The 26,308-nt window shown below is 42.0% G+C and overlaps 2 protein-coding genes and 2 non-coding genes across 4 annotated transcripts in view; 2 read left to right on the top strand and 2 right to left on the bottom strand.

Moving 5' to 3' along the window:
• Positions 1–16,262: 16,262 nt before the first annotated feature.
• On the bottom strand, positions 16,263–16,818 carry LOC117193852. The gene is made up of 2 exons (XM_033398551.1): positions 16,683–16,818; positions 16,263–16,606 (listed from the first exon to the last, which is right to left on the bottom strand). The coding sequence occupies exons 1-2, from the start codon at positions 16,729–16,731 to the stop codon at positions 16,263–16,265; spliced, it is 393 nt and encodes a 130-aa protein (XP_033254442.1). The 5' UTR covers positions 16,732–16,818.
• Positions 16,819–20,703: 3,885 nt separating this feature from the next.
• Trnaa-ugc lies at positions 20,704–20,775 on the bottom strand. Its single transcript has one exon. It is a non-coding gene; the product is annotated as a tRNA-Ala (tRNA).
• A 235-nt stretch (positions 20,776–21,010) lies between these two features.
• On the top strand, positions 21,011–21,081 carry Trnaa-ugc. Its single transcript has one exon. It is a non-coding gene; the product is annotated as a tRNA-Ala (tRNA).
• A 2,049-nt stretch (positions 21,082–23,130) lies between these two features.
• Positions 23,131–26,308, top strand: part of LOC117193218 (Na(+)/H(+) exchange regulatory cofactor NHE-RF1-like) — a 187,420-nt gene continuing 184,242 nt past the window's right edge. The window contains exon 1 of the mRNA XM_033397971.1: positions 23,131–23,520. The gene's annotated coding sequence lies outside the window, so the exon portion shown is untranslated. The remainder of the gene's footprint in view (positions 23,521–26,308) is intronic.

Here is a 26,308-nt window from a genome sequence, read left to right as displayed (position 1 = left end):
CTCAATTACGGAAATGCAGCCTAACTTCGGCGTAGACGCAAAGGATTGGCCAATGCCGAATAATCTAAAACTAGCTGATCCTAATTTCTCCAAGCCCCAACGTATCGATCTGTTGATAGGTTCTGGTTTATTCTTCGATTTAATGTGCGTCGGACAGATTCGACTATCAGCCCAATTGCCAACATTGCAGGAGACAAAACTTGGTTGGATAGTATCAGGAAGCATTGATAGCTCGGAGAATAAGCGTGCAGCTTTAGCCGCTTTTGAAAATTCGTCGTGCATCTCTATTGACGATTTTCGACCCACAACGCTGGAGTACCAAAACTTAGAGCAGCAATGCAGGAAGCAGCTGCTCGAGTGCCAGGTGCAAGTGGAAAAACTGCGATCGGAGAATCAGGAACTGCAGCGCGAACTTTTCCATATATTAAAAACCTACATATCCACGCTAAATGAAATTCAACTTTCAACAATTTCTACATTGCCAAATTTCCTGCCATTCTATACAATTACAGAGGTTCCCGATGATCAAGACGTAATCACGACAAGCCGCCTTCGTAAAGAAGCGCCGATTGCTGCGTTCGACGATCATCCCAGCGTAGCCGCCAGCTGCGCCCAAGCAAGCATCTTCAAGAGGGCCGTTGGAAAAATAGCGGTTCTGCCCCTTCAGGATGGATCTGTTGAAAGCCTTTGCCTTCCAACGGGGGGTGAATGTTCGGAGCAGAACCCAGCCGATTAGCTGCTTGCCAAATAGCACCTAATTCTTGGCCCTCAGCCGCTTATTTTGTTTGTTACTTATGTCTATGTCACTCATTTGTTTGTTAAAGCTTTGCGCTTGCTTGCCCTGCTAAACGCTCTCTGCCAGCTCGCTCTTCGCTATCTCCGCTTTGCGTCTGCCTACCGACGGCGGCCGAGCGAAGCTGCGCTTAGCGATCGGAGCGGCAATGTAAAGGCAAGCCACACTTGCAATTTGGATGTCACGCATTAAAGAACATATCGTAATTTTATTTCTGCGCCGAGTTTTATTTAATTCGAAATAATTAGTCGGCCGATTGGGGATAAAAAACATTATCTCCACATCATTATTATAGCCAGCATCAAGAAAACAATTTCATTTTTTCTCGCCCTGTCTCTCTCTAACACACACGTAGCATAGGCGGCTTTGCTTAGAGTAAAACATTAGCGCCTAGATCTCAGAGACTACAAAAGCTAGAGCAACCAAATTTGGTATCCACACTCCTAATATATCGGACCGAGACGAGTTTGTTTCAAAATTTCGCCACACCCCCTTCCGCCCCGCAAAGGACGAAAATCTGGGGATATTCAAAAATCTCAGAGACTATTAAGGCTAGAGTAACCAAATTTAGTATCCGCACTCCTGTTAGATCTTTCTATAAAACGTGTATCTCAAAATTTCGCCCCACCCCCTTCCGCCCACACAAAGGACGAAAATCTGTTGCATCCACAATATTGCACATTGGAGAAAACTAAAAACGCAGAATCATAGATAATGACCATATCTAGCAGATTGCTGAATCTGGATTAGATCAGATAATTTGTATAGCCAAAAGGAACAAATCAATTTGCACTGGCTACGCAGCCCCCGACGTCACGCTCAGACTGATTTTCTGTCTCTCTCGCACGCACTCTTTGTCGTGTCGTTTAATATTAGCGGCGTCTGCCGGAGGAGAGCCATACTGACTTAGTATCGGGTATAACTGTAGAGTTGCTGTCTCCGCAGCAACTCACAACGTTCCCCCTCGTTAGTACTTAATTTCTTTATGTCACAAGATTGGTTGAATTCCCCGACTTATCTTTACGTCTGCTTGTCTCAAAAGGAACTGATCTCTCTGCTGCTGGCTAGTTTCCATGAGCCCTTCTCTTGGAACTCCCGACTCTGGCTTCGGGCGTTGCTCTCCTCGGCTGCATCTTCGTGTCGGTGGCGTACGTGCCTGGATCGATGTTTGGGGATGCGTCGGCTTTGATGAAAGGCATCCACTGCTGGCGATCGGTGTTGCATTACATGACGGAGCTAGGAATGTGATACTCCTTGGTTTTTTGTCTAGCTTTGATTGGTCCTCATGAGTGGCGTGATTCTAAAGAATCGATTTCTCGAGAGTGGCGTGATTCTAATGTTGATGAAACAATGTGGTCCATTGTTTATATTATGGGGGGCCCTAGCTTGGAGTATGGGAAGAAACAGTTATTGATTCTTGAGTGGGGTCCTGTTACTTGTGTGGATGGGGTGGATGAATTGTACATAAACATAATGTGTATGGGATGTGGGGAATTATGGATATGTCACGTTTTTTATTAGCCTGTCCCTACGCGATTACCCTCGGGTATAGTGACGGGGTGTCAAGTGCGGTGGCTGAGGTTGGTTCCTCTTCTGCTTCTATTATAGGGTTAATACATTTAACCGTGACTCTTTTAGAAGTTTTCTTCAATTTAACAGCTACATAACTTAGTAGTACTAATATAATTATGACAAATGAAAATAGTAGACTTATTTGTAATAGGTTACTATATTTGGTGTATTGCATAATTATTTCATTAGTTTGGACATACGACAGTGGTTTTATTTTAGTTATGTTGTTGTTGACATAAACATTCCGCTATGATTTCTTGGTTTACACAATTCTGGTTTAGCGTTGTTTTTGCAAGATTCCATGTGATTAGTATATTGGGTTCAATAAAGTTTATTTCAAAGTTTTGAAAAGTTTTGGAATATGGACATTTAGTGGGAATTTGCATTAAAATTCCTTTTATACAATTGTCATTGGCTTTCAATCTAGTTTCTTTAACAAATACTTCTTCATTTTTTATGTAGTACTTGTCGTATGTCATATCTGTTAACATGTTATTTAATTCGTCTGGATACGGAACGATTTTATAGATTGGTACTTTTGTAATGTCTTTGGGAATGTTGGAAATTATTAGAATTTCGTTGGTATCGGATTTTAGCCATGTGGAGGTTTTTATATTTAGTATTTTCTCAGAATTTATTTGTTCCAGGTAGTCTTGTTTTAATAATTTTGGATTAAATATACCGAGCCTAGTTAATTGCATACCTAGTTCTATATCTTCGATATATTCTGTGAAATGTTGTAGATTGAATATCAAAATTTCTATTTGTTGATTCCTGTCTTTTTCTTCATTTAGTTTGTTTATAACGTTTATTCCGCTATTAACTGCATCTATTACCAAATTTAGTTCGTTCATTTGAATGCTATGGCTGGCTAAATTTTCTATTTTTTGTTCCAAATCGACTTTATCTTCCTGATCTAGTGTTCCAAAGAGATATTTGTAGGCTGTTCCTACTATATTGATTAGGCCTCTTTTATTTCTTTTGGTTATTTTTAGCCCGTTCATTTCTCTTTGCAATTTGTCTACTAGATATTTTATTTGGATTATGTCCTGGAATTTAGTGGCTTGCATTAATAAATTTTGGTATAGTTCTTCGGTTTTAGTTACATTAACAGTTAGATAATGGTATTCGTAATTGATAGGTATGTTAATCGATCCAGTTTTGAATATCATATATCCGTTTTGGGATTTTATAGGATTTATTTCTATGTTTTGGCCCTGTGCCATTACGATGGTAATTATGAGGAAGATGAGGATTTTAATTGTGTTGAAGTTCGCCGATTCCATTAACTTCCTCGGTTTCTCTGGAATTATTATATTTGCTTCTATTAGATTTCTTCTTTTTCTTGAATTTTGATTTATAATGAGTTATTTTCCTACCCCTATTCTTTTCTTCATAATGTTTTTCGTCTACCTGTCTAATTTCGCCCGTCCTTTTGAAAGGATTTGTTACCTTAGACTTAACTAGAGGTGATAGTTTATAGCGAGTATCTACTTCATACTCTATGCGGTTTTTATTTAATTGAGTGATTTTCTTCACTTTATTTAGTTGGGTGTCATAATCAGGTGAGCCTGCATAAATGAATATATCAGCTGGTGTCCTATTTGTGGTATTATGTTTGGTTTTATGATTATAAGTATAAAGAATTAATTCAAACTTCGTGAATCTATCTTCTGGGTTATCCTCGCTAGATATTATTCTTAATTTTTCATTTACTGTTTTATGAAATCTTTCTACGTCAGATATTCCATTTTTGCTGGAAGTGATCTCTATTTTGACGTTTTCCGCATTCAGCCATGCTTGCAATGCTGTGCACATAAAAGCTGAATCTTTATCGGCTTTGATTTCAATTGGTTTGCCCATCTCGTTAAAAACTTTCATGATGGCTCTTTTTGCTTCTAACCAGTCACGACTTATTACTTCTACAAGAGTGGCAAACTTCGAGTATACGTCAATACATGATAGGAACTGTTGGTTACCAACCATATAGAAATCTATGACGTATTTCTCTCTGATGTTCAGTATTTCCGGTGTAGTTTCGAATGCCAACTTCGTATTTCTATGCTCTGTTTTGGCAATATTACAAGTAGGACATTCGTTTATGATGTTTTGGATTAGTTTTTGATAATCCGGGTAATAGTATTTTCCCCTAAACCAATTGACGGTTTTCTCTATCCCTGGATGGAGTAAGCCTTTATGATTCTTTAATATGGTTTCTTTAAATTCAGCGTAATTCTGAATATCTAGGAGTTTCGTGCTTGATTTAATAGCTTTGGTTATATTGTTAGAATTAATGATTTCTAAATAGGCTTTTTGGAATGGAGGAAAATCTATTTCGTTATGGAAATATAATGCGCTCTTTTTGGTGCATAGATATTCCTTTATTATATCCTTCGCTAAGGTGTTAGTCATTTCCTTATACGTGATCTTGATGATTAGCTTTCCGTGATAGCAATGTGATTTAGATTGTCTTCCTGTGCGCTATGTACAGTTACACCAACGCTATTGGAAGCTTCTCCAAGGAGATTTTCATTCATCTTTACCCTTGATAAGGCATCAGTTACATGATTTTCTTTGCCTGGTAGGTATTTCATTTTAAAATCAAACTCATTCAGTTTTATTTTCCACCTTTGTAATTTCACATTTGGCTCCTTGAGGTTGTTTAACCAAATCAAGGGTTTATGATCGCTTTGCATCTCGAATGTTCTACCGAAAAGGTATGAACGGAAATACTTGGTTGCCCATACGATCGCTAATAATTCCTTTTCGATGGCTGAATAGTTTATTTCATGTTCATTTAGGGTTCTGCTAGCGTAGCAGATCGGTTTGTGTTCTTGTGACAAAACCGCTCCCAATGCTATGTTACTAGCGTCCGTTGTTACCGTGAACATTTTGTCAAAGTCTGGGAACGCAAGGATAGGGTGAGGTGATGAGTACTTTTAGTCTCTCAAATGCCTCGACGTACTTTTCTTCCTTGGGGTCTATGACAGCTCCTTTCTTTATTTTGAGTGTCATTGGTTTTGCTATGTTTGCAAAATTAGGAATGAATTTCCTGTAGAACCCGCACAGACCTAAGAATGACTTTATTTGTTTAGTCGTTTCTGGTATTGGAAATTTGACAATGGCAGAGATTTTGCCTGGATTTGGTACTATTCCTTCAGTAGTGACTACATGACCTAGGAATTCAGTTTCCTTTTTCATGAATTCACATTTATCCATTTGTAGCTTCAAGTTGGCGTCTCTCAACTTTCCAAATACTCTCCTTAGTGACAACAAGTGTTCTTCCAATGAAGTGGAAAATATAATGATGTCATCTAAGTATACAAAGCAATCTTTGAAGATTAACTCTTCTAGCAGATTGTTCATACATCTTTGGAAGGTAGCTGGGGCAGTGGTTAGCCCAAAGGGCATACGAGTGAACTCGTAATGTCCATGCTTAGTGGAGAACGCAGTTTTGGGGATTGAGCTAGGTTCCATGGGTATTTGATGGAAACCTTTTGCTAAATCGATTGTCGTAAAATACTGACATTTACCTAGTTTGTCTAGGATTTCATCCATTCGTGGAGTTGGGAATTTGTCCTTAACTGTTATTTCATTTAGACTTCTATAGTCTACTACCATTCGATATTTTTGCTTTCCTGAAGCATCTATCTTCTTCGGAATCATAGATATGGGCGAGCAGTAAGGAGAATTCGACTTTCGAATTATTCCCTGCCTGATCATATCTTTGATTTGCTGGTTTACCTCCTGATCATGTATCTGGGCATATTTGTATGGTCGTCTGTAGACCGGGTCTTCATGTTGAGTTTTGATCTCGTGCTTGATTGTACTTGTGAAAGTCAAATTGTCACCTTCTCTGTACTGCACATCCTTAAACTCATATAAGACCTTCTTTAACTCTTCCCTCTCTTTGTCGTTTAAGTGTTCCAATCTTAATTGATTACATTCCCTTAATTCACTGTCTAGAGCGGAAGCGAAGTATTGATCTGCCTCTGGAGATGGGTCAAGGCACTTAGGTGCGATCTTCTCTTCTTTTGTAGAGGGATCAGTGCACTTCTGTGCGGTCTTGCCGGCTTCAATAGCTTCTCCACTCTGAATGATTGGGTACGACCTAGCTCCTAGTGTTACAGTGTCATTTCTGTAATCGATGACGGCTTTACTTGCCATCAAGTATTCTCTTCCTAATAAAATATCATAATTTTCGGAAAAGTTATGTATGTAGAACTTTTGTTCGGACGGACATGTTTTGTTCGCATTCCTCATTATACTCTTAGTTAAACGGACAGGTCCATTGATGGTATGGACCGTAAGGTTATCGTCTTTTATCTCGGAATCTGTATAATTTTCTTTCATGATGTTGATCGATGATCCCGAGTCAGCGATACATCTTAATATTCTTTTATTAATGGTAATGTTTATATAGGGTCCTCCTCGGTTTCTTCCGAGGCGGCTTGATGCAAATTTACGTCCATCTTCGTTTGGCCACTCTGGCTCTCCCTCCCTCTTTTAGTAGGTTGGTTGGGTCCACTCCCACTAGCTTGGTTTTGAGATATTTGCTGATTGAATGGATTCTGAGCCCTACCTTGATTCAAGGAATTTTTGAACTCATTGTATAATCCAGGATTTTGGGAATTTTGATTTTGATTTGTTCGATTAGTCTGACGTTTTCCAGATGAACTCTGAGTTTGATTGTGATAGTTAGTAGTATTATAATTTGGATAATAGTTTCCAACATTCTATCGATTTGATTGAGACGATTTCGATTGATCTTTATTTGTACCTGAATCTGTTGTACTATCTTCGTACAATCCTTCTTCTTGTGCTGCCTTCTTAAGATTAGACAATGTGGTAATATCTTTTCTTGCTAAGGTCATGAACATTCTGTCAGGAAGTTTTCGAGTAATGACATCTTTAATTGTGTTGTTCAAAGCGTTTTTATAAATGACATTATTTTCAGGTATGTTTTCTAAGTTTAGCTTATTGTTTATTAATAATGCTTTTATCTCTAATTCTTCTATAAACTTACGAAGACTGCCGTTGAATCTGGTGGTGTATAGTTGTCGTAATTGTTCTTCATATGGTTGATCAGCGCCGTCTTCAGTTCGAGCCACGTGTTGGGTTGTATCATTTGCGATATGCTTGTGCCTCTCCTGACAGTTGGATCTCGGTCGCTCCAAATAGGATCCTTTGTTGGCGAAGATCTTCAGTTGGATATAATCCGCATACATATTCGATTCGTTTGATATATGAGCTTAGCTGTCCAGATGAACCGTCATAGGCAGGTATTTGTCTGATCGACAGCAGTGCCTGGTTCAAGTGGATTTCGCTCAATGATAGTGGTGGTAACGCCATGTTGTTGGTGTTGATTGGGTTTTGTTTTGTTTTCAGTAGTTTTTAACTTTATTTTGGTTCACTTGTAAGTTTTTATACCCGATACTCAAAATGAGTATTGGGGTATATTAGATTTGTGGTAAAAGTGGATGTGTGTAACGTCCAGAAGGAATCGTTTCCGACCCCATAAAGTATATATATTCTTGATCAGCATCAATAGCCGAGTCGATTGAGCCCTGTCTGTCTGTCCGTCTGTCCGTCCGTCCGTCCGTCCGTCCGTCCGTCCGTCCGTCCGTCCGTCCGTCCGTCCCCTTCAGCGCCTAGTGCTCAAAGACTATAAAGCGAGAGCAACGATGTTTTGGATCCAGACTTCTGGGATATGTCACTGCTACAAGAATATTTCAAAACTTTGCCCCCCAACCTTCCGCCACCACAAAGGGCGAAAATCTGTGGCATCCACAATTTCGACGATACGAGAAAACTAAAAACGCAGAATCGTAGAAGATGACTATATCTTCTAGAGTGCAAAATCTGAACCAGATCGTATAATTATTATAGCCAGAATCAAGAAAACAATTTCATTTTTTCTCGCCCTGTCTCTCTCTAACACACACGTAGCATAGCCGGCTTTGCTTAGAGTAAAACATTAGCGCCTAGATCTCAGAGACTATAAAAGCTAGAGCAACCAAATTTGGTATCCACACTCCTAATATATCGGACCGAGACGAGTTTGTTTCAAAATTTCGCCACACCCCCTTCCGCCCCCGCAACGGATGAAAATCTGGGGATATTCACAAATCTCAGAGACTATTAAGGCTAGAGTAACCAAATTTGGTATCCGCACTCCTGTTAGATCTCACTATAAAACGTATATCTCAAAATTTCGCCCCACCCCTTCCGCCCCCACAAAGGACGAAAATCTGTTGCATCCACAATATTGATACGAGAAAACTAAAAACGCAAAATCATAGATAATGATCATATATATCAGATTGCTGAATCTGGATCAGATCAGATCAGATCATTTTTATAGCCAAAAGGAACAAATCAATTTGCACTGGCTACGCAGCACCCGACGTCACGCTCACGGGTCGGTTTTAGGCTTATTGCTTTTACTTAGATTAAACAATTTGTAGCTTAATCCTATTATGATTATGACAAATAGTAGTATTAAGCTTACATGTAATACATTATTTAATCGCGTATTTTCTATTACGATTTCTTTAGTTTGCAAATAAGACAATGGTTTAATTTTTGTTACGTTATTGTTGATGTAGATGCTTTGTGCAAATTCTGGTATGGAGTTGGATATTAAGAATTCATTTAACTGTACACTGCAATTATGTATTTTTATTAATGCGTTACCTTCTACTTTTATTTCTTGGCTTAGGCAATCTTGGTTTAATATGGTTTTTGGTAATTTCCAAGTTAGCAATATATTGGGTTCTATGAAACTTATTTGAAAGTTTTGGTGTGCTTTGGTGTATGGACATTTTGTTTCTACTTGTTTGACTATTCCTGAAATACATTCCAAATAGATATTTATATACTGTGCCTACTGCATTTATAAGGCCTCTTTTGTTTCTTTTGGCTATTTTGATGCCGTTGAATTCACGTTGCAATTTCTCGACTAAATATTGAACTTGGATTTCGTTATTAAATTGGGTTGCCTGTTCTAGTAAACTCTGATATGTTTCATCTGTTCTTGTTATATTAATGGTTAGATAATGGTATTCATAATTAATGGGTATGTTAATGGTATTTGTTTTGAATATGAGATATCCATTCCTTGAGTTGATGGGATCTATCTCTATATTCTGTCCGGAAGACTGTAGGACGGTGAACATTAGTAAGATTATAATCTTAATCATGTTGTAGCTCCGGATTCCCAGTACTCTCTTCGGGTACTCTGCAATTATCGTATTTTCTTTTATTAGATTTTTTCTTTCTTTTGAATTTCGTTTTATAGTGGGTGATTTTCCTCCCTCTATTTTTCTCTTCAAAGTGCTTTTCGTCTACCTGCCTAATTTCCCCTGTGCTTTTGAACGGGTTGGTTGTTTTTGTTTTAACTAGGGGTGCATTCTTGTAGCGTGTGTCTACTTCAAAGTCGATTCTATCGTTATTCAAATGATTGATCTTCCTAACTTTATTCAGTTGGGTGTTATGATCTGATAGTCCGGCGTACAGGAAGATCTCGGCTGGGGATCTTTTTGTAGTATTATGAACCGTTTTATGGTTATAAGTGTATAGAATTAACTCGAATTTTGTGAGCTTGTTGTCTATGTTATCCTCACTTGAAATGATTCTTAATTTTTCATTGATCGTTTTATGTAGTCGTTCTACATCAGAAACTCCGTTTTTACTGGTAGTGATTTCGATTTTCACATTTTCCGCATTCAACCATGCTTCCAATGCTGCGCACATAAAGGCTGAATCTTTGTCGGCTTTAATTCCCTGTGGCCTGCCCATTTCGTTAAAGACTTTTATGATGGCTCTCTTGGTTTCTAACCAGTCACGACTCTTAACTTCTACAAGGGTAGCGAATTTAGAATATACATTAATGCATGATAGGAATTGTTGATTGCCTACCAAATAGAAATCCATGACATACTTTTCTCTGATATTTTGTATTTCAGGGGTGATTTCGAAAGTTAGATTGGTGTTACGATGCTCTGTTTTAGCAACGTTGCACGTAGGACACTCATTGATAATATTTTGGATTAACTTTTGATAATCGGGGTAGTAGAATTTTCCTTTAAACCAATTAGTGGTCTTTTCGATACCTGCGTGAAGTAGCTCTTTATGATTCTTCAATATTTGTTCTTTGAATTCGGAGTAGCTCGGAATATTTATGAGCTTGGTACTGGATTTAATCAGTTTAGTGAAGTGATTTGGACTGATTATCTCTAGGAATGCCCTTTGGAACAGTGGGAAGTCCGCTTCGTTATGGAAATATAGTGCACTCTTTTTGGTACACACATATTCCTTTATTATATATTTTGCTAATGATTCTGTCATTTCGTTATATATGTGATTTTTATCAGTATCTTGTGGAAATAGTGGGATGTTTCTACCTTATCCTCATTACCTTTAATCAGTTCTATTTGCCTATTATAGTAATTGATTGGTCTCTCTGTAAGTGGAATATAATTTGTATTATCTTCTTGCGCGCTATGGACCGTTGCACAATCACTATTAATGGTTTCCCCGAGTAGGTTTTCGTTAATCTTTACTCTTGATAGCGCATCGGCTACATGGTTCTCCTTTCCGGGTAAATATTTTATTTTGAAGTCAAATTCATTTAATTTGATCTTCCATCGTTGTAGCTTCATATTTGGGTTTGTGATCACTTAATATCTCAAACGTTCTACCAAACAGGTATGATCTGAAATACTTAGTTGCCCAAACTATAGCTAGTAATTCCTTTTCTATTGCTGAATAATTGATTTCGTGTTCGTTTAAGGTTCTACTTGCATAGCGACAACACTGCTCCTAGTGCAATGTTACTTGCATCAGTTGTTACCGTGAACATTCTGTTGAAATCTGGGAATGCGAGGATGGGGTCTGAGGTGATAAGTACTTTCAATTTTTCGAAGGCCTCGACGTATTTTTCCTCTGTTGGGTCTATGACTGCTCGTTTCTTTAATTTGAGTGTCACAGGTTTCGCTATATTAGCGAAGTTGGGAATGAATTTCCTATAGAATCCACATAAACCTATGAATGATTTTATTTTTGTGGTTGTATTGGGTATTGGGAAGTTTATTATGGCAGATATTTTCTTTGGATTAGGAACTATGCCGTTAGTTGTTACTATATAATGATGTCGTCTAAGTATACGAGGCAATCTTTGAAGATTAACTCTTCTAGCAGATTGTTCATACATCTTTGGAAGGTAGCGGGGGCATTGGTTAGCCCAAAGGGCATACGAGTGAACTCGTAATGACCATGCTTCGTGGAGAAAGCTGTTTTTGGGATTGAGCTAGGTTCCATAGGAATTTGATGGAATCCCTTAGCTAAATCGATTGTTGTGAAATATTGGCACCTACCTAGTTTATCTAGTATTTCGTCCATTCTGGGTGTAGGAAATTTATCCTTTATCGTCACCTCGTTTAGACTTCTATAATCTACTACCATACGATATTTCTGCTTTCCTGAAGCATCTATTTTCTTTGGTATCATAGCGATGGGTGCACAATAGGGAGAGTTCGACTTACGAATGATTCCCTGTCTAATCATATCTTTGATTTGTTGAGTCACTTCTTGATCGTGTATTTGAGCATATTTATATGGTCGACGATATACAGGATCTTCGTGATGGGTTTTAATTTCGTGCTTTGTAGTACTAGTGAAGGTCAAAATGTCACCTTCTTTATACTGCACGTCCTTAAATTCATAGAGAACTTTCTTTAGTTTCTCCTTTTCTTCTTCATTTAAATGTTCCAACCTTAGCTGGTTGCATTACCTTAATTCATTCTCTAATGCGGAAGCGAAGTATTGCTCTCCTTCAGGAGATGGGTCAAGGCACTTAGGTGTAGTTATATCTTCCTTTGAAGATGGCTTAACACCTTTGTGTGCGGTCTTGCCGACGGCAATTGCTTCTCCACTTTGGATGATTGGGTATGACCTTTCTCCTAACGTTACCGTTTCATTTCGGTAATCGATGACGGCTTTGCTGGCCATCAAATATTCTCTGCCTAAGAGTATGTCATAATTTTCAGAAAAATTATGAATATAAAATTTTTGTTTTGTCGGACAGTTTTTGGTTGCATTACGTGTAATGCTCTGAGTCAGACGGACGGGTCCATTGATGGTATGGACGGTGAGGTTGTCGCTATCGACTTTGGAATCTGCATAGTTTTCTTTAATTATATTTATTGACGATCCCGAGTCCGCGATACCTCTTAATTTTTTATTATTTACGATTATTTCTATATATGGTATTCCTCGATTTCTTCCGAGGCACTCTGCTGAAAATTTACATCCATTTTCATTTGTCCGCTTTGGCTTTCCCTACATCGTTTGACTGGCTGATTTGGTGCACTGCTACCTGCCTGAGTCTGATTGATTTGATAGTTAGTGGGATTCTGTACTCTGCCCTGGTTTAAGGAATTTCTAAATTCGTTAAATAATCCTTTATTATTTACGGCATTATTTCCTGAATAATTTCGATTCGATCCATGATTATTTCTGGAAGTACTTGGGTTTTGATTGTTATAATCGTTACTACTATAGCGAGGGTAATAAGTTCCAACATTCCTACGATTGTTATTTCCGTTTCTTGAGTGTTCGTGATTCTTGTTATCGGTTACGAAATTTTCGTAGATTCCTAACTCTTGAGCTGATTTTTCTAGATTAGCCATAGTAGAAATGTCTTTCTTTGCTAAAATGATGAACAGTTTATTGGGTAGAGCATCTTCTATGGTATGTCTGGTGGCATTTGCCAGAGCGTTTTTAAAGATTATCTTATTTTCTGGGCTAGTCTCCAGATTTAGTTTACTTACTATAACATTTGACTTAATTTCTAGTTCCTCTACGAACTTACGAATATTCCCATTGAATTTGGTGTCGTGTAATTGTTGTAGCAGCGTTTCGTATGGAGTGTGGTTGTTGAATTTGCTGATTAGGGCTACTTTTAGATCGGTCCAGGTGTTGGGTTGAAGGCTTTGTGATAAAAGTTGTGCTCGTCCGCACAGTTGACCCTCAGTGGCTCCGTACATGATGCTTTGTTGCCGGATGTCTTCTGTTGGGTACAATTCGGAGATGTACTCAATCCTGCTTATGAACGAGCTAAGGCGTTCTTGGCATCCGTCGTATAGTGGGATTTGCCTGATTGACTTCAAGGATTGGTTCAGGTGTATTTCTGTTAGCGGCATGTTGATTTCTTTTTATTTATTTATTTTTTTCTAATATTAATTGAGTTTCAATCGTGTGTAGATTCTTTGGCGGATCTCTTTAGTATTAGCGTTACTTTTTCTCTGATCACTGTAGGTTGTTACGCACTGTTACTGTCACTACGCCAATTGATCGTCTTAAAAAAAAGAATTCACTTTTAACTGAGATCCTACCGACTGCGCCAGTTAAATATGCGACACTTCAGTTTAAGTTTTAAAAAAGGTTTTATTCTTTCACTTAAACTTAGCGTACATTGGTTAGTTATTTCCCCGACGATGACTAAGGTCTGATGTCTTGAACGGAATTAACTTTGGTTGAATTCTCCGACGGTGTCGCGATTGACACCTTGAACAGAACTGAGTTGGCTTCCTAGATGTAGACTATTTATATTATGATGCTCGGTTTGGGATTCGGATTTGGATTCGTAGTCGTTGGCTTCGACTTCGGCTTCGGAGATGGAGTACGTGACTCGATCGATATGTGGGAAAGGCGGCTTTTGATGAAAGGCTTCCGCTGCGTATGAGCGGGGTTGCATTACTTGTGGGTGGCTGAGAATAGGGCCTCTGATTGGTCAGCTAGGATGGTGTGATTCTTGAGAATCGATTAGTAATTGATCTCTGAAGAGTGGCGTGATTCTGGTGCGGCTGGATTCTAGTGCGGCTGGATTCTAGTGCGGCATCTATTGTTTTATGTTCAACTTCCAGTTTAGGGTGTTTGTTTACATTGCCTGCAATCGGCTACGCGTGGTCCATTTCGAGCGTGAGATTGTTTATGAGGGTTCGAAGCTGAGGGTGTCGTATTGTTTATAGTAGTGTGGGTGCAGGGTAATAGACATAGACAAGGGTATGCGGAGCATGGACTATAGATATGTCACTATATGTATGTATAGTTATAGATTAGATTCTTTGCCTGCTGTTTTTGTAACTTTTACGCTTGTCATTGTTCTGTGGCTGAAACTTTTTCCCAATTGATCAGCACAAAAATGTGCGCCTAATTAAAATGTTGTCCAGCTTCCCTCTGCCGCAAGCCCACAGTTTTCCTTCACCTATTAAGTTTTCGCAAGTGGAATAAGTACATAAATGGCCTACCGATGAGCCTCTTGAAGGCTTTTAGGAAGCGTAATCCTCAATCAGTTTGCTTGAATACTCGTCCTGTTAGGCGCCCCCAAAAACTCTGATAAGAAAGAACCGACGTCTGCATTACCATTCCGCCTTGCAGATTCTTGCAGCAAATAAATTTAATCATTTTCATGCTACACCTTGGGGCACTTTTACTTTTGCCATGATGCCATGATGCCACCTAGCCCCTCGGGTCACCTCGCCCTATCCCTGGTGGCACGCTCTGCAATATATAATTGCTGCCACCTTTTGCGACGTCTACAAAACTATGTCTGACCATAAATTTGCATTCTTCTTCCCTTTTGGATCGTTTTTTTTCCCCCCCTCTTTTTGTCGAGGAAAAGTAGAAATATGGCCACTTCGAGCACGAGGCGGTGGGGTGGGAGGGGTCTGGAAAATGGGGAAAATGTACAAGTGGACATAAAGTTAGCTTAGCAAAATTGCACAGCCCTGAACGTGTGCGGAGTACATAGTCCTGGAGATATACATATGTGTGTGTGTGTGTATGTGCACCAAAATTGCATTGAAAATAAACAAACGAAGGGCAAGAGAGGGCCCCCACCCGTAAACCTGTGAATAATGTTGTGCGATATGAAAATTGCACTGATTTAGTGCCCGAAATTTGCCAGCCCATTTATTTCCGGCAACCACCGAGCGTCCCCAAAAAAACAAACCAACCCACCCACCCAGCGGTATCCAGCCGATGATACCGTTGCTTGGGCCACCGGATATCCGGCTAATTGTCGAAACTTCAAGCTAAAGGATCTGGCTGGCCACATATCACATATCCCCCACTATCCAAGGACCAAAGCCAAAGCTACGTCCCCCAAAACTTTAACTCCACACCAATTATCTGTCTGTGTGTGTGTGTGAGCCCCAGCCTCCCGCATTAAACTTTAATCAGAGATCCCAAACACCGCCCCCCCTCCAAAAAGTTGAGTAAAATTTACTTTTGATTTTGTGAAACTATTCTGACGGCGAATCCGCTAAAATGCAGCTCATACAAATTTCAGCATCTGAATCAAATGAAACGTTATGCTCGCGGAAAGCACTCCCAGTACCCCAGTACTGGCGGTGGGGCCAGCGGTGGAGCTGAATTGACTAAATTAACTGGCGCTGGCAAAAAGTTTGTTTGCCCTTCAGACGTTTGCTTGGCTGCTTTTCGCTGGAAGTAAGCGAGAAAAAAAGAAGGGAAAAAGGTAAGGGGCCCAAAAGGAAAACCGTCTGGTAGCTGCACAAAAGATTCGCGTTTAAATATTTGATGCTGCAATTATGCAACGCTGCATTAGGCAGACGCACAGAACAAATGGCTGTGGCCTTTCGGAAACACTGAACAATGCTTGGAAAAACCGGAAAATTGCAGCTAATCAAAGCGCGAAAAGCCATCCAACTATTCTTAAAGTTTCCAAATGGAAATTAAAGGGATTTGATTGGCGCTACGGCCAAAACAGATGCAATGCCAAACGCCAATGCAAGACGCCGATCCATGGCCTATCCCATGTTGGGGTGGAGACAGAGGCGGTTAGGTACTTAGCCTAAAATATTGCGATTCCATGTCAAGTGCCACTTGATCCAAGTTCGAATTTGTTTAAGACTAAATTAAAGAAATAGAAGGAAAAGGGACCAAATTTAATTCGTATCTTTACACTGATATTGGATATCCTTGGACTTGGTTTTCTGCTTTGATTTCTGCTGTCGACAGCTGGCAACACAGACGATGCATCTGTTGCAACTGCATTCTGCTGCTGGGTTTCAGGTCCTACATCTATTCCTGGTCCTGGTCCTGGTCCTGATCCCCCGTCCTCTTCCTGCTGCTGATACCAAAAGCTGATCCTGTTCAGCGGCTGTGGCAAATGTGTTTGCATTTCAGGTGTCAACTGCAAAAACACATTCAGCTTTGCTGCAATAACAAACAACACAGAAATAACCAATCCTTGGCCCCAATTTCCTTGCCCTGCCCTGCCCTGCCCACCCACCCGCAGCCGCTCCTTTCGCTTGGCAGTATTTCAGATACAACGAAAACATTTTACTTAACACCAGAACGGCAGACGTTTTTGGGGAAAACGAGCAACATTTTTTTGACACAAAACAATGGAAATGAAACGAGACGAAGGAAAAGGCCGGGCCAGGCCAGGCAAGGAATTTTCCCAGAGTATTTGTGCCATTAGGAAAATCAATGCGAAAAGCTGAAAGGATTGCAGATTGATGAAAGATAACGGATGGGGATATGATAATGGTGTTTTATGGCTATTTTCTGAAAGCAGCTGTAAAATGAATTACCTCGGCTTCAATGCGAAGGCAGGACACGGCGTATCCATCCTTTCACGGGAAGTCAACTCAAGCGGAAAACAATGTAAAACCCAACTTCAAAATGGCGACAAAATTGCAATGGGGGAAAATAAATTTTCGGTTCTGGCGGCAGCGCCTTGAAGTATGCCATGAATTTTGGCATTAAGCCACCACCCACCGGGCCCCTCAGACGATTTGAGGCAATCATGCACTTGTTAATCTTGCTCAGGGGCCGAAAATTAATAGTTAACCTGGCCTCAGGCCCACAGCTCCAGGCCCCCACTGAAGAGAGAAAAATGTGCTGGCGAGCAAATTAAACTCGTTCTAAATACATTACGGATAAGGCAGGGACGAGAGGGCAATCCAAGGAACTGCTGCTGGCCTCCGAAAAGACAAACAAACAGGAGCCCAGGGTGACAGACAGGCAGACAGAGAGAGAGAGAGGGAGAGAGAGATCGGCAACAAGAAGAGCTAAACAAGATTAATTATAGCTGAAAAGCCAAAAACTCAGTTTAGACCAAGTCGACGTCGACGTCCTTATAGCCTTTTGACTTTTGACGCTGCTAGCGTCTACGCCGAGGTCCTTGTCGTTGCCCTCGAGCGTCATTTAGTGGGGAGCTGTCACTCCCCCGACTCCGACCCCGACTCGGACTCCGACTCGGACTCGGACTTTTGTTTATCCGAGCACCGTGTCCTTTCGCTTGTTGTTGTTGCTTAAGCGCTTGGAAAATCGAGTCCTAGATAAAACGCAGCTGTGCAGCCGAAGAAGTGTCGTCTGTGTTTGCGCAGAGAACAAGTAGCAAGCGCCACTTGAGTCAGGTGCTAGAATCACGGACAAACTCGTAGATACTCGTGGGGCAGGGGAGTGGATTGGAACGTTGCACTGGATTTGATTGCTGCTGAAGACACAATACTGATGGATTGATAACATGTTAATTACATTGATTTTTGATCGATAATTCAATTAAAGTATACCCTGGAGAACCGATGAACGTGGAGGAGGAGAAGTGCAGGCGATTTCTTTCTTTTAAAACGATAGTTTAGCGATTATTGGTCCTCGAAAATTCCTAAATCACGTTTAAAAGTAGCCTTTCGATATAATATCGATAACTTATCGATAGCTGGCAGCAAACAAAATGGAAATATTCGTCTTATCATAGGAAAAACTAGTTCAATGGCTATCGATACCGCTTTGAAACGACTTCCGTGATCGATAATTGATTTATATTGATCCATTTGAAAGTTTGTGCTTAAAACGGCCCCCCACACACACACACACATGGCACCCCCTGGCGCCCATTTACCGATGTACCACTTAACCCCAGACAATGTGAAACCCAAAGTCAGCCAACGGCAATGAAACATTCCCCAAGAGACAGAGATAGAGAGCGAGAGAGTGCTGGTGTCTCGTACTGACGGGAACCGGACCCGGACCCGGACCCCGATCAGGACCAGGCCAAAGTGCGTCCAAACTAATGGCCACCGACAACAAAGTAAATGAAGCATGGCTCCCAGCTGCCAGGACACTGGAGCTCTGGCAAATGCCAGGGGCGGCAGCGGCGGCGGCCCATCAAAGCTGACCCAACGGCAGGACCGGACCCCTGCCACGTAATAGGCAAAATGAAAAATCTATAGTGTTAAATGAGTGAAAATCAGGAAAATGCAGTAATGAATGAATGACAGCAGTGGATGTCAACGGCAGGACTCTGCAAACGCATACGCACCGGCATCAACCCCCAGGCGTCATCCCATCCCACCCCCCTGCACGGAAGTTGGGCCCCGGTTAGGATGGGCTTTGAGGAAATGATCAAATGGCGTGCGTGTGTGTGTGGGCCTCCTGTTGGGCAAATGGACTGGATGAACTGTGCGGCTGGTTGGGGCAGGGTCTCCCCCGTTGGATGTCTTATTTATGAATGCAAAAGCAAGGGGGGGTCTGTACTACACCTGGTATGATAGCCGACGTTCAACACGTACGCTTTCAAAGTGCACGTCCGCTCATCTCCCTGCCCCCCCGGGGTGTGTGTTGGCATTCTTAATAGCCAAACAGTTGCACTCTAACTTACTCCAGCGGTGGCATGCAGCCCCGTCAGCGTGGTAATGCTCCTGTCCGAGCATCGAAACGAGTTTTTGGGGGAATAACAGACCTAGAATTTCTGCCGAACAGAACAGTAACCAATCGAGCATATCTGAAGTACAGTAGGAGGCAAAGGTTAGGCCTTACATTTTCACTAACTTTAGCAAGTGTCAAGCAAGTGATCTGCCACGACCCTACCTCGTTTTGCAGAAATCCAAAGTCTGTTATCCAATTGCATTTGCCCCCTCCCCCCCTGCTTCCTGCCACAGGGGCATGCAGCATTTTTCGGCTATGAAAACGTTGTCGCGTATTAACGTAATTAGTTCTTGCGCTCCATAGAACCGGCTGACCTGGGGGGTGGGGGGTGGGGGACCTGCTATGTGCAACACATACCAGTGCAACCCTCATGCTGGGCGTTTGCGGTGTTTGGGAGTTGCGGCCAGAGGCTGTTTCGAGGCTTAGGCATCTGCGCTTCATTTTTTGACACTTGCAATTGTCATTCCTCCCGGCCTTCTCCCTGCACCGATCCGTAAATAGTTTCGCATTTAAATATTGCAGCAATATAATTTACTTTGATGCTGTTGGGGGCTTTGGGGAATTGAATTTGCACGCACAAGCACAATTGAATTTGAATGCAAAGTGGCTACGATATCGAATGCATTATTAATTTCCCACACAGGGGCTGCCCCCCAGAAGTGGGATATGTATGATTTTTCACTTTCGCCCCCAAACCACTCGCACAGACACGAGTATCCATGATGATGATGATGATGTTGATAGCAGAAAGAGAATTTTGAATGTCCATTTAATGTCATTAATATCTGGGTCTTAAGTCGCCCCAATGTGTGCGTGTGTGTGTGTGTGTCTAAGCCCCTGAATGTCCTTTTCTTATCTTAACTTCCATTTGTGGTTGGGTAATTAGAGCGGGGTCGTCGATTCAGGCGATTACGATAAGCCACAGAGAGAGAGAGAGCATCGGTTAAGCTATAATATAATTGAGGAGTAAGGAGTAAGCATTCCCGTGGATACCTGGGGGTGTCACTCTTTTGCAATCATTCCTCAAATTGTTCTAGCTGGAATTTCCATTGATTGCATTGTAAAGTGAGCTGCAACTGAATGAAATCAATAACTTGGCCACCAGACCGTGCCATAACTGCTGACCAGCCCCCCGAGCGGCCCACCCAACGCCCATGGCAGCCTGGCTGGATGGGGGGACGAGTTACGTTACGGTATACACATTTTAACCACTTGACTGCATTGTGGCTTTGGCTTAAATGCCGGCCAGAAGTCAAACACAGGCCAAGAAAATCGTACAAGTTTTGTATATGCACTTCCCCTCCCCACCCACTTCCACTCTCCCTCGCTCTCTTTCTGTCCGCCTTCCTGGTCTGGCAGCCGTAGTGTGTTTTTGCCAATTGATATGCGGACCTGCCTGGCAGCCGTAAATCGGTATAAATAATTCATTATTGCCGCCTCGATGCGCATAAATCAAGTCGTTTTGGCCCTGGCTCGACTCTTCCAGAGCAGCCACACAGCCACACACAGAGGCATCACAACTCCCTCTTTGATGCGCGTTCCGGCTCTAAACATATTTAAAGTTCAAAAAAGAGAAAAAAAAGAAAAAAAAATGTACTTGGAGATGCCGGGGATTGAACCCGGGGCCTCTCACATGCAAAGCGAGCGCTCTACCACTGAGCTACATCCCCGTTGAGCGTTTCGCGGTCCAAAGTGTATAAGGTGCTGTGAATGACAGGGCTAAAGGTGGGAGGGGTGCACAAGAATTTTGTATATATAATAATTATATACTAGAAACAACTGAAATAAAGGAAATAAGGAGATTTTGTTTATGTTTTATTCCCCACCTGAGAGACAATCTGTCTGCGCTTCGCCATTTACCGGCCGCGTGTCTTGTGTTTGCATTTAGCCCTTCAATATCCATCGGGGGATGTAGCTCAGTGGTAGAGCGCTCGCTTTGCATGTGAGAGGCCCGGGTTCAATCCCCGGCATTTCCAAGTACATTTTTTGTCTTGTTTTTTCTCTATTTTAATGTATTTTCTTGATGCTCGTTGGGCGACGTTTTCGCCACGAAAAATGTTCCGATAAAGTGATCCATGTGTACACCAGGGGCGCAGGAGAGAGAAACAGAGCTCTCTCCCACTCTCCCGGACCCGCATGATCGTTTCAAAGTACAAACGAAACGTAAAATTTCATGCCACGCGCGAGAAAGGGATGGCCAGCGCTGCTGGGCGAGAGCACGACAAAGAGCAGAGCGAGACAGAGATAGACAGCTATGTGATTGGCCAGCGGATTCGAATAGGTTCCGCTCGCCGGCTGCTCGACGCTGTGCGCCTGGTACTTTACTTAAAAAGATTGCACGGTTTGAGCACAAAAAGTTCATTTGAGTTCAAGTTTTCGTTCCACTTAAGATCTGAAAAGAGCCGAAAGGGCGTTGCCGCTTGTATATCTAAGTTCAAGGGATTCCCCATATGTTTTCCACATCACTTCTCTTCGATATCTGGGGTGTTCGGGGCTCGTTCTCTTTCATTGGGTGCGAATGGAATGCAATTTGAATCATTTATTACGAAATCCCCGGTAGGATTAAAAGAAACTTTTTTATTGCAGGTGCACGAAACTTTTGCAAAATCTCTCGACAGCCTCGCCCCAGCCGCCATTGCATTTTCTCTTCTTACTTATTTTTGTTCTGCATTCTGTTTTTGTTGTTTTGCATATAAATTTGTTGGCTGCCAGAGGTATTCTGCCTAATCCGGCGACGTTTCTTGGGGAGTTGCATTTAATTCCGCGCCATTTCCTATAAATATTCATGCAAATTGGAAAAGGGCTAAGCGCACACCACACCACACCCCAGCAGCACACCACACCACACCTCCCCCCGCACAGAAGGCCCCACGAAAGATAAACAGGAAAACAGAGCAGGTGGCGCCCTTCATTAAATGTAAAAGGAGTCGCTCCTTAAATTCAATCGGACTCCTAAGTGGCAACTTATTAGCAATCTCATAATTGCCTGTGCTCTCTCCATCCCTGTCTGCCACATGTGCCCTGGGCAGGGGCAACGGCAGAGCTTGAGTGGAGCTCCTCCATCGGTCGCAACTTTTTCAAAAACTAATTAAAACGATAAGAGCAACGAAGCAGAGCGTCGAAATGTCGCCAAAGAGCCCCCGAAAAAAGCACCAACAGAACGGAACTTTGACTATTTCGCTTCGATGTTTATCTGGAAGATATGGTTAAATTTGCATTGGCATTGCCACTATGCACAGTGCATACCATTTGCCTTTGTTTGCCGCCCCATCCCATCCCATCACGTACCGTTCCACTGCCACATGTGGAAGGATGCGATGCGATTCCAGCAGGGCTGGAAGTCAATTTACTTGAATGGTCATGCGGAAATTAAATAAATTCGATGGGCAGGTGGAAACCAACACCCACCCGAAAATGACAGCTGTCAGCTGTTGAACCTATGACACAAGTACAGTTGACCGCCGCACACCCATACATTTCCAGCATTGCCATCTGATGGATTTCATTATTTCGGCATGTTTTGATTACTTTTTCAAGGCAACTCTGTGCAACTGTACCACTTTCTGCAGGCTCGGTAACGTAAGAAGAGGCTTCGCTTATTGTTCTACGAAATCCGATTTCGTATGTTTTGGGGAAAAAAGGATTTTCCGCATATGGCCGGTGAGGGAGAGGGTAGGCACAGCCATTGCCAAAATTGATTTCCATACAGGTAACGCGTTCAGTTGGAAACCACAGTGGCTACCGCTGATAAGTTGCCTCCTGCCTCGCCCCCAGCTACGGGGGGACAGACAATGGGAGTTAATACGGTTGGGGGGTGTGTATAGAATTCAATGGAGTGAAGGGCCCCAAACCATTGAACCAAGGGAATCGAAGGTAAAACATGGGTAGAAAAAACAAAGGTAAAATCTGAAAGCCAGCTAAAAGTATGCTACACCAATGTTGAAACGATCTACAGCTCAGCGCCAGCGCTCACCTGGGTTTCCGAAGAGGGTCGGGTCTCACCTGCGGAGGTCTCTGCTGCCGAAATCAGTTACGAGTTGCCCGCGAAAGCGTTAACAAGTTCCCAACGGATCGAGCGCACAACAACCACCACCAACCACTCACTCTCTCTCTCTTATTTTTACTACACCGCCGAGAGTGTGTGTTTCGTGTGCTTCGCTTCTCTCAGTTGCGTCGCTGCCAGCAGCTCCTTCATTAAAAGATATGTAAGCAAGGCTTAAAAAGCAACAACAACGCGTGTGTGTCGTGGCTGTGTGACAGCGTTTGCATACAAAAAGCAACAGCAACAGCAGCTTCAAGCAGAGCAGCAGCCAGCAGCAGCCAGCAGCAGCAGAAGCAGCAGAAGAAGAGGAGGCGAAAGAAGAGCAGCAAAAACAAGCGTACACTGAAAGGGAATCTATTTGCCTTAACAAACGGTAAGTTGTGATGAAATTTGCACTGGTGTGTGGTCGTGGTCAGCCTTGATACAGTTGTAGAAGCATTGGCCAGCAGGCACGATCTTGAGACAGTTGGAGGGACATTGAGTTCCGAAGGCAGGGAGAATTTCAATGAAACATTTTCCACCGATGGTTTAAAGGCCTACAATGCGCCAGAATATATAAAATTACGTCATTAGCTTATTTATGATGTTGTATAACCGTATATCCCACCCACAAAATACTTGTTAACGACTTAATGCTGTTAATAAAAACCCATTTAGCTTGAACACTGGCCAAATTGAAAGCAATCCAAATTGCATTTTCAATAACTAAAATTAAATAAACAATTCGCACACGCAAGCCAAAGAGGAAGCGCAGGCAGAAAGAGAGAAGAGGCCAGGGAGAATCTCTGGACTGCCTTTCAAACGCCGTAAATAAATAAACGAAATTCAAATTAAAATTCATTTCTATTTGTGGCACAGCTCGAAAAAGTGTGGCCCTGCGTTAACTGTTTTCGCACTGCACACGCCGCCGCCGCCACTGCCACAAGCCTTACATAATAATTGTTATGATTTATTGCCCTCTCTGTCTCTCCCGCTCTGGCAAATTGCATAAGGCCGTTTTCAAATGTGACATGCATGCCATTTTTGTTGTTGTTGTCTCTTTCTCTGTGCTTTGGCTTTGCTTTTGCTTTGCTATTTATAATTCGCTTTCAACTTTGCGGGTTTTTTCTTCTACTCGTCCACCTCCTCCTCCACCACCTCCATCTTCTTCTTCTTCCCCTTTCGGCGGCTGCGTCAACTCTGGTATTCCAGCAATGTCCCCCCGTCACAGAGCAGGTTTCTTTGATGGTTTTATACCCGATACTCAAAATGAGTATTGGGGTATATTAGATTTGTGGTAAAAGTGGATGTGTGTAACGTCCAGAAGGAATCGTTTCCGACCCCATAAGGCATATATATTCTTGATCAGCATCAATAGCCGAGTCGATTGAGCCATGTCTGTCTGTCCGTCTGTCCGTCCGTCCGTCTGTCCGTCCCCTTCAGCGCCTAGTGCTCAAAGACTATAAGAGCTAGAGCAACGATGTTTTGGATCCAGACTTCTGTGATATGTCACTGCTGCAAAAATATTTCAAAACTTCGCCCCGCCCACTTCCACCCCCACAAAGGACGAAAATCCGTGGCATCCACATTTTTAAAGATACGATAAAACCAAATACGCAGAATCGTAGAGGATGACCACATGTTCTAGAATGTTAAATTTCAACCAGATCGTATAATTATTATAGCCAGAATCAAGAAAACAATTTCATTCTTTCTCGCTCTGTCTCTCTCTAACACACAGGTTTCATGGTCGGTTTTGCCAATTGCAAAATATGAGTTCAAGGATCTCAGAACCTATAAGAGCCAGAGCAACCAAATTTGGTATCCACACTCCTGTGATATCGGACCCTGACCGTTTCGTGTCCAAATTTCGGCACACCCCCTTCCGCCCCCGCAATGGACAAAAATCTGGGAATATTCACAAATATCAGAGACAATTAACGCTAGAGTAATCAAATTTGGTATCCGCACTTCTGTTAGATCTCACTATAAAACGTATATCTCAGAATTTCGCCCCACCCCCTTCCGCCCACACAAAGGACGAAAATCTGTTGCATCCACAATATTGCACATTCGAGAAAACTAAAAACGCAGAATCATAGATAACGACCATTGGGGCTATCAATTCACCGGCTTACTTCACCTGATCGCTGGTTGTGCATTTTTGTCGCGTGTTTTTCTGGTTTTCCCCCAGGCCTTCGCTCTTTTTCCACGGTTTTCCTAGTGGAGCTAGGGGTTTTTTTCCTCAGACGATCTTCTCGGCTTCTTCTGACCACCAATGCTATGCTAATTCGATTAATGACTCCTGCTTTGGTATTTAACGATCAAGTCAGATCGACTCTTTTTGGCACGTTCCCCTAGACGTTGTGCAGGTAAAAAATCAACCTGTTCTTGAAGAGAGCATAGAATATCTTCGGTCCAGACCACACCTAAATGTTAAGTCTTTTCCTAGAAGAAATACCATCTACGAATTCCGCTTAAACAGCCAAAAGAGTGATCATCGAACCCTAGCTTTCGTAGCCTTGAAAACCCATGACAAAAACATCTCAAACGATCTTGTGATAGATCTTTTCCCAGGAATTTGCACACCCCTGTATCTATTTATCATATTTAGGCAGACAGGTGTACAGTCGTTCCCACATCCATTCAGTGGCATGCGAAAATCTCCACAATTGCAGTAAAGATCTCCATGCACATAGATGTAGTAGTTTAAGTTGCTTGATGGCAACGAGTAACATTTATTTGATAAGTATGTTGGACTTAAAATTATAACAGCTCCAAGTTTTACAAGTATGTTTGTGAATAATTATATGCGTGTACGTCTGATGCGTGGCTGAACTGACAACTGACTAATCTCTCTCTCTTGCTATCGGCTCTCTCAGAGCCGATTACTGCTCTATCCCGACGACACGACGAAAACACGACCGCTTCGTGTCTCTCTCTTTCCTTCGTTTCCTACATTCGGCTGTCCTGACGGACCATTCGCCTCGGATGGGTCTAGCCAAGGTTTCATATATTCTGAAACTGTAGAGGTCTTATAGGGACCCTCAGTATCCCCAATCTTCTCGACTTCGTACCTTCCATGATTCTTTACCCTACCCACCTTATACGGCCCTAGATACTTTCCTTTTAGCTTTAATCCAGTACCATACTGAGTACGCTTGATAGCTACTAGCTCATTA

The sequence above is a fragment of the Drosophila miranda genome (assembly GCF_003369915.1).
Source record: "Drosophila miranda strain MSH22 chromosome Y unlocalized genomic scaffold, D.miranda_PacBio2.1 Contig_Y2_pilon, whole genome shotgun sequence".
NCBI classification, from domain to species: Eukaryota; Metazoa; Arthropoda; class Insecta; order Diptera; family Drosophilidae; genus Drosophila; species Drosophila miranda.
Note: the sequence above shows the minus strand (reverse complement) of the source record. Positions and strands in the feature narration are given on the sequence as shown.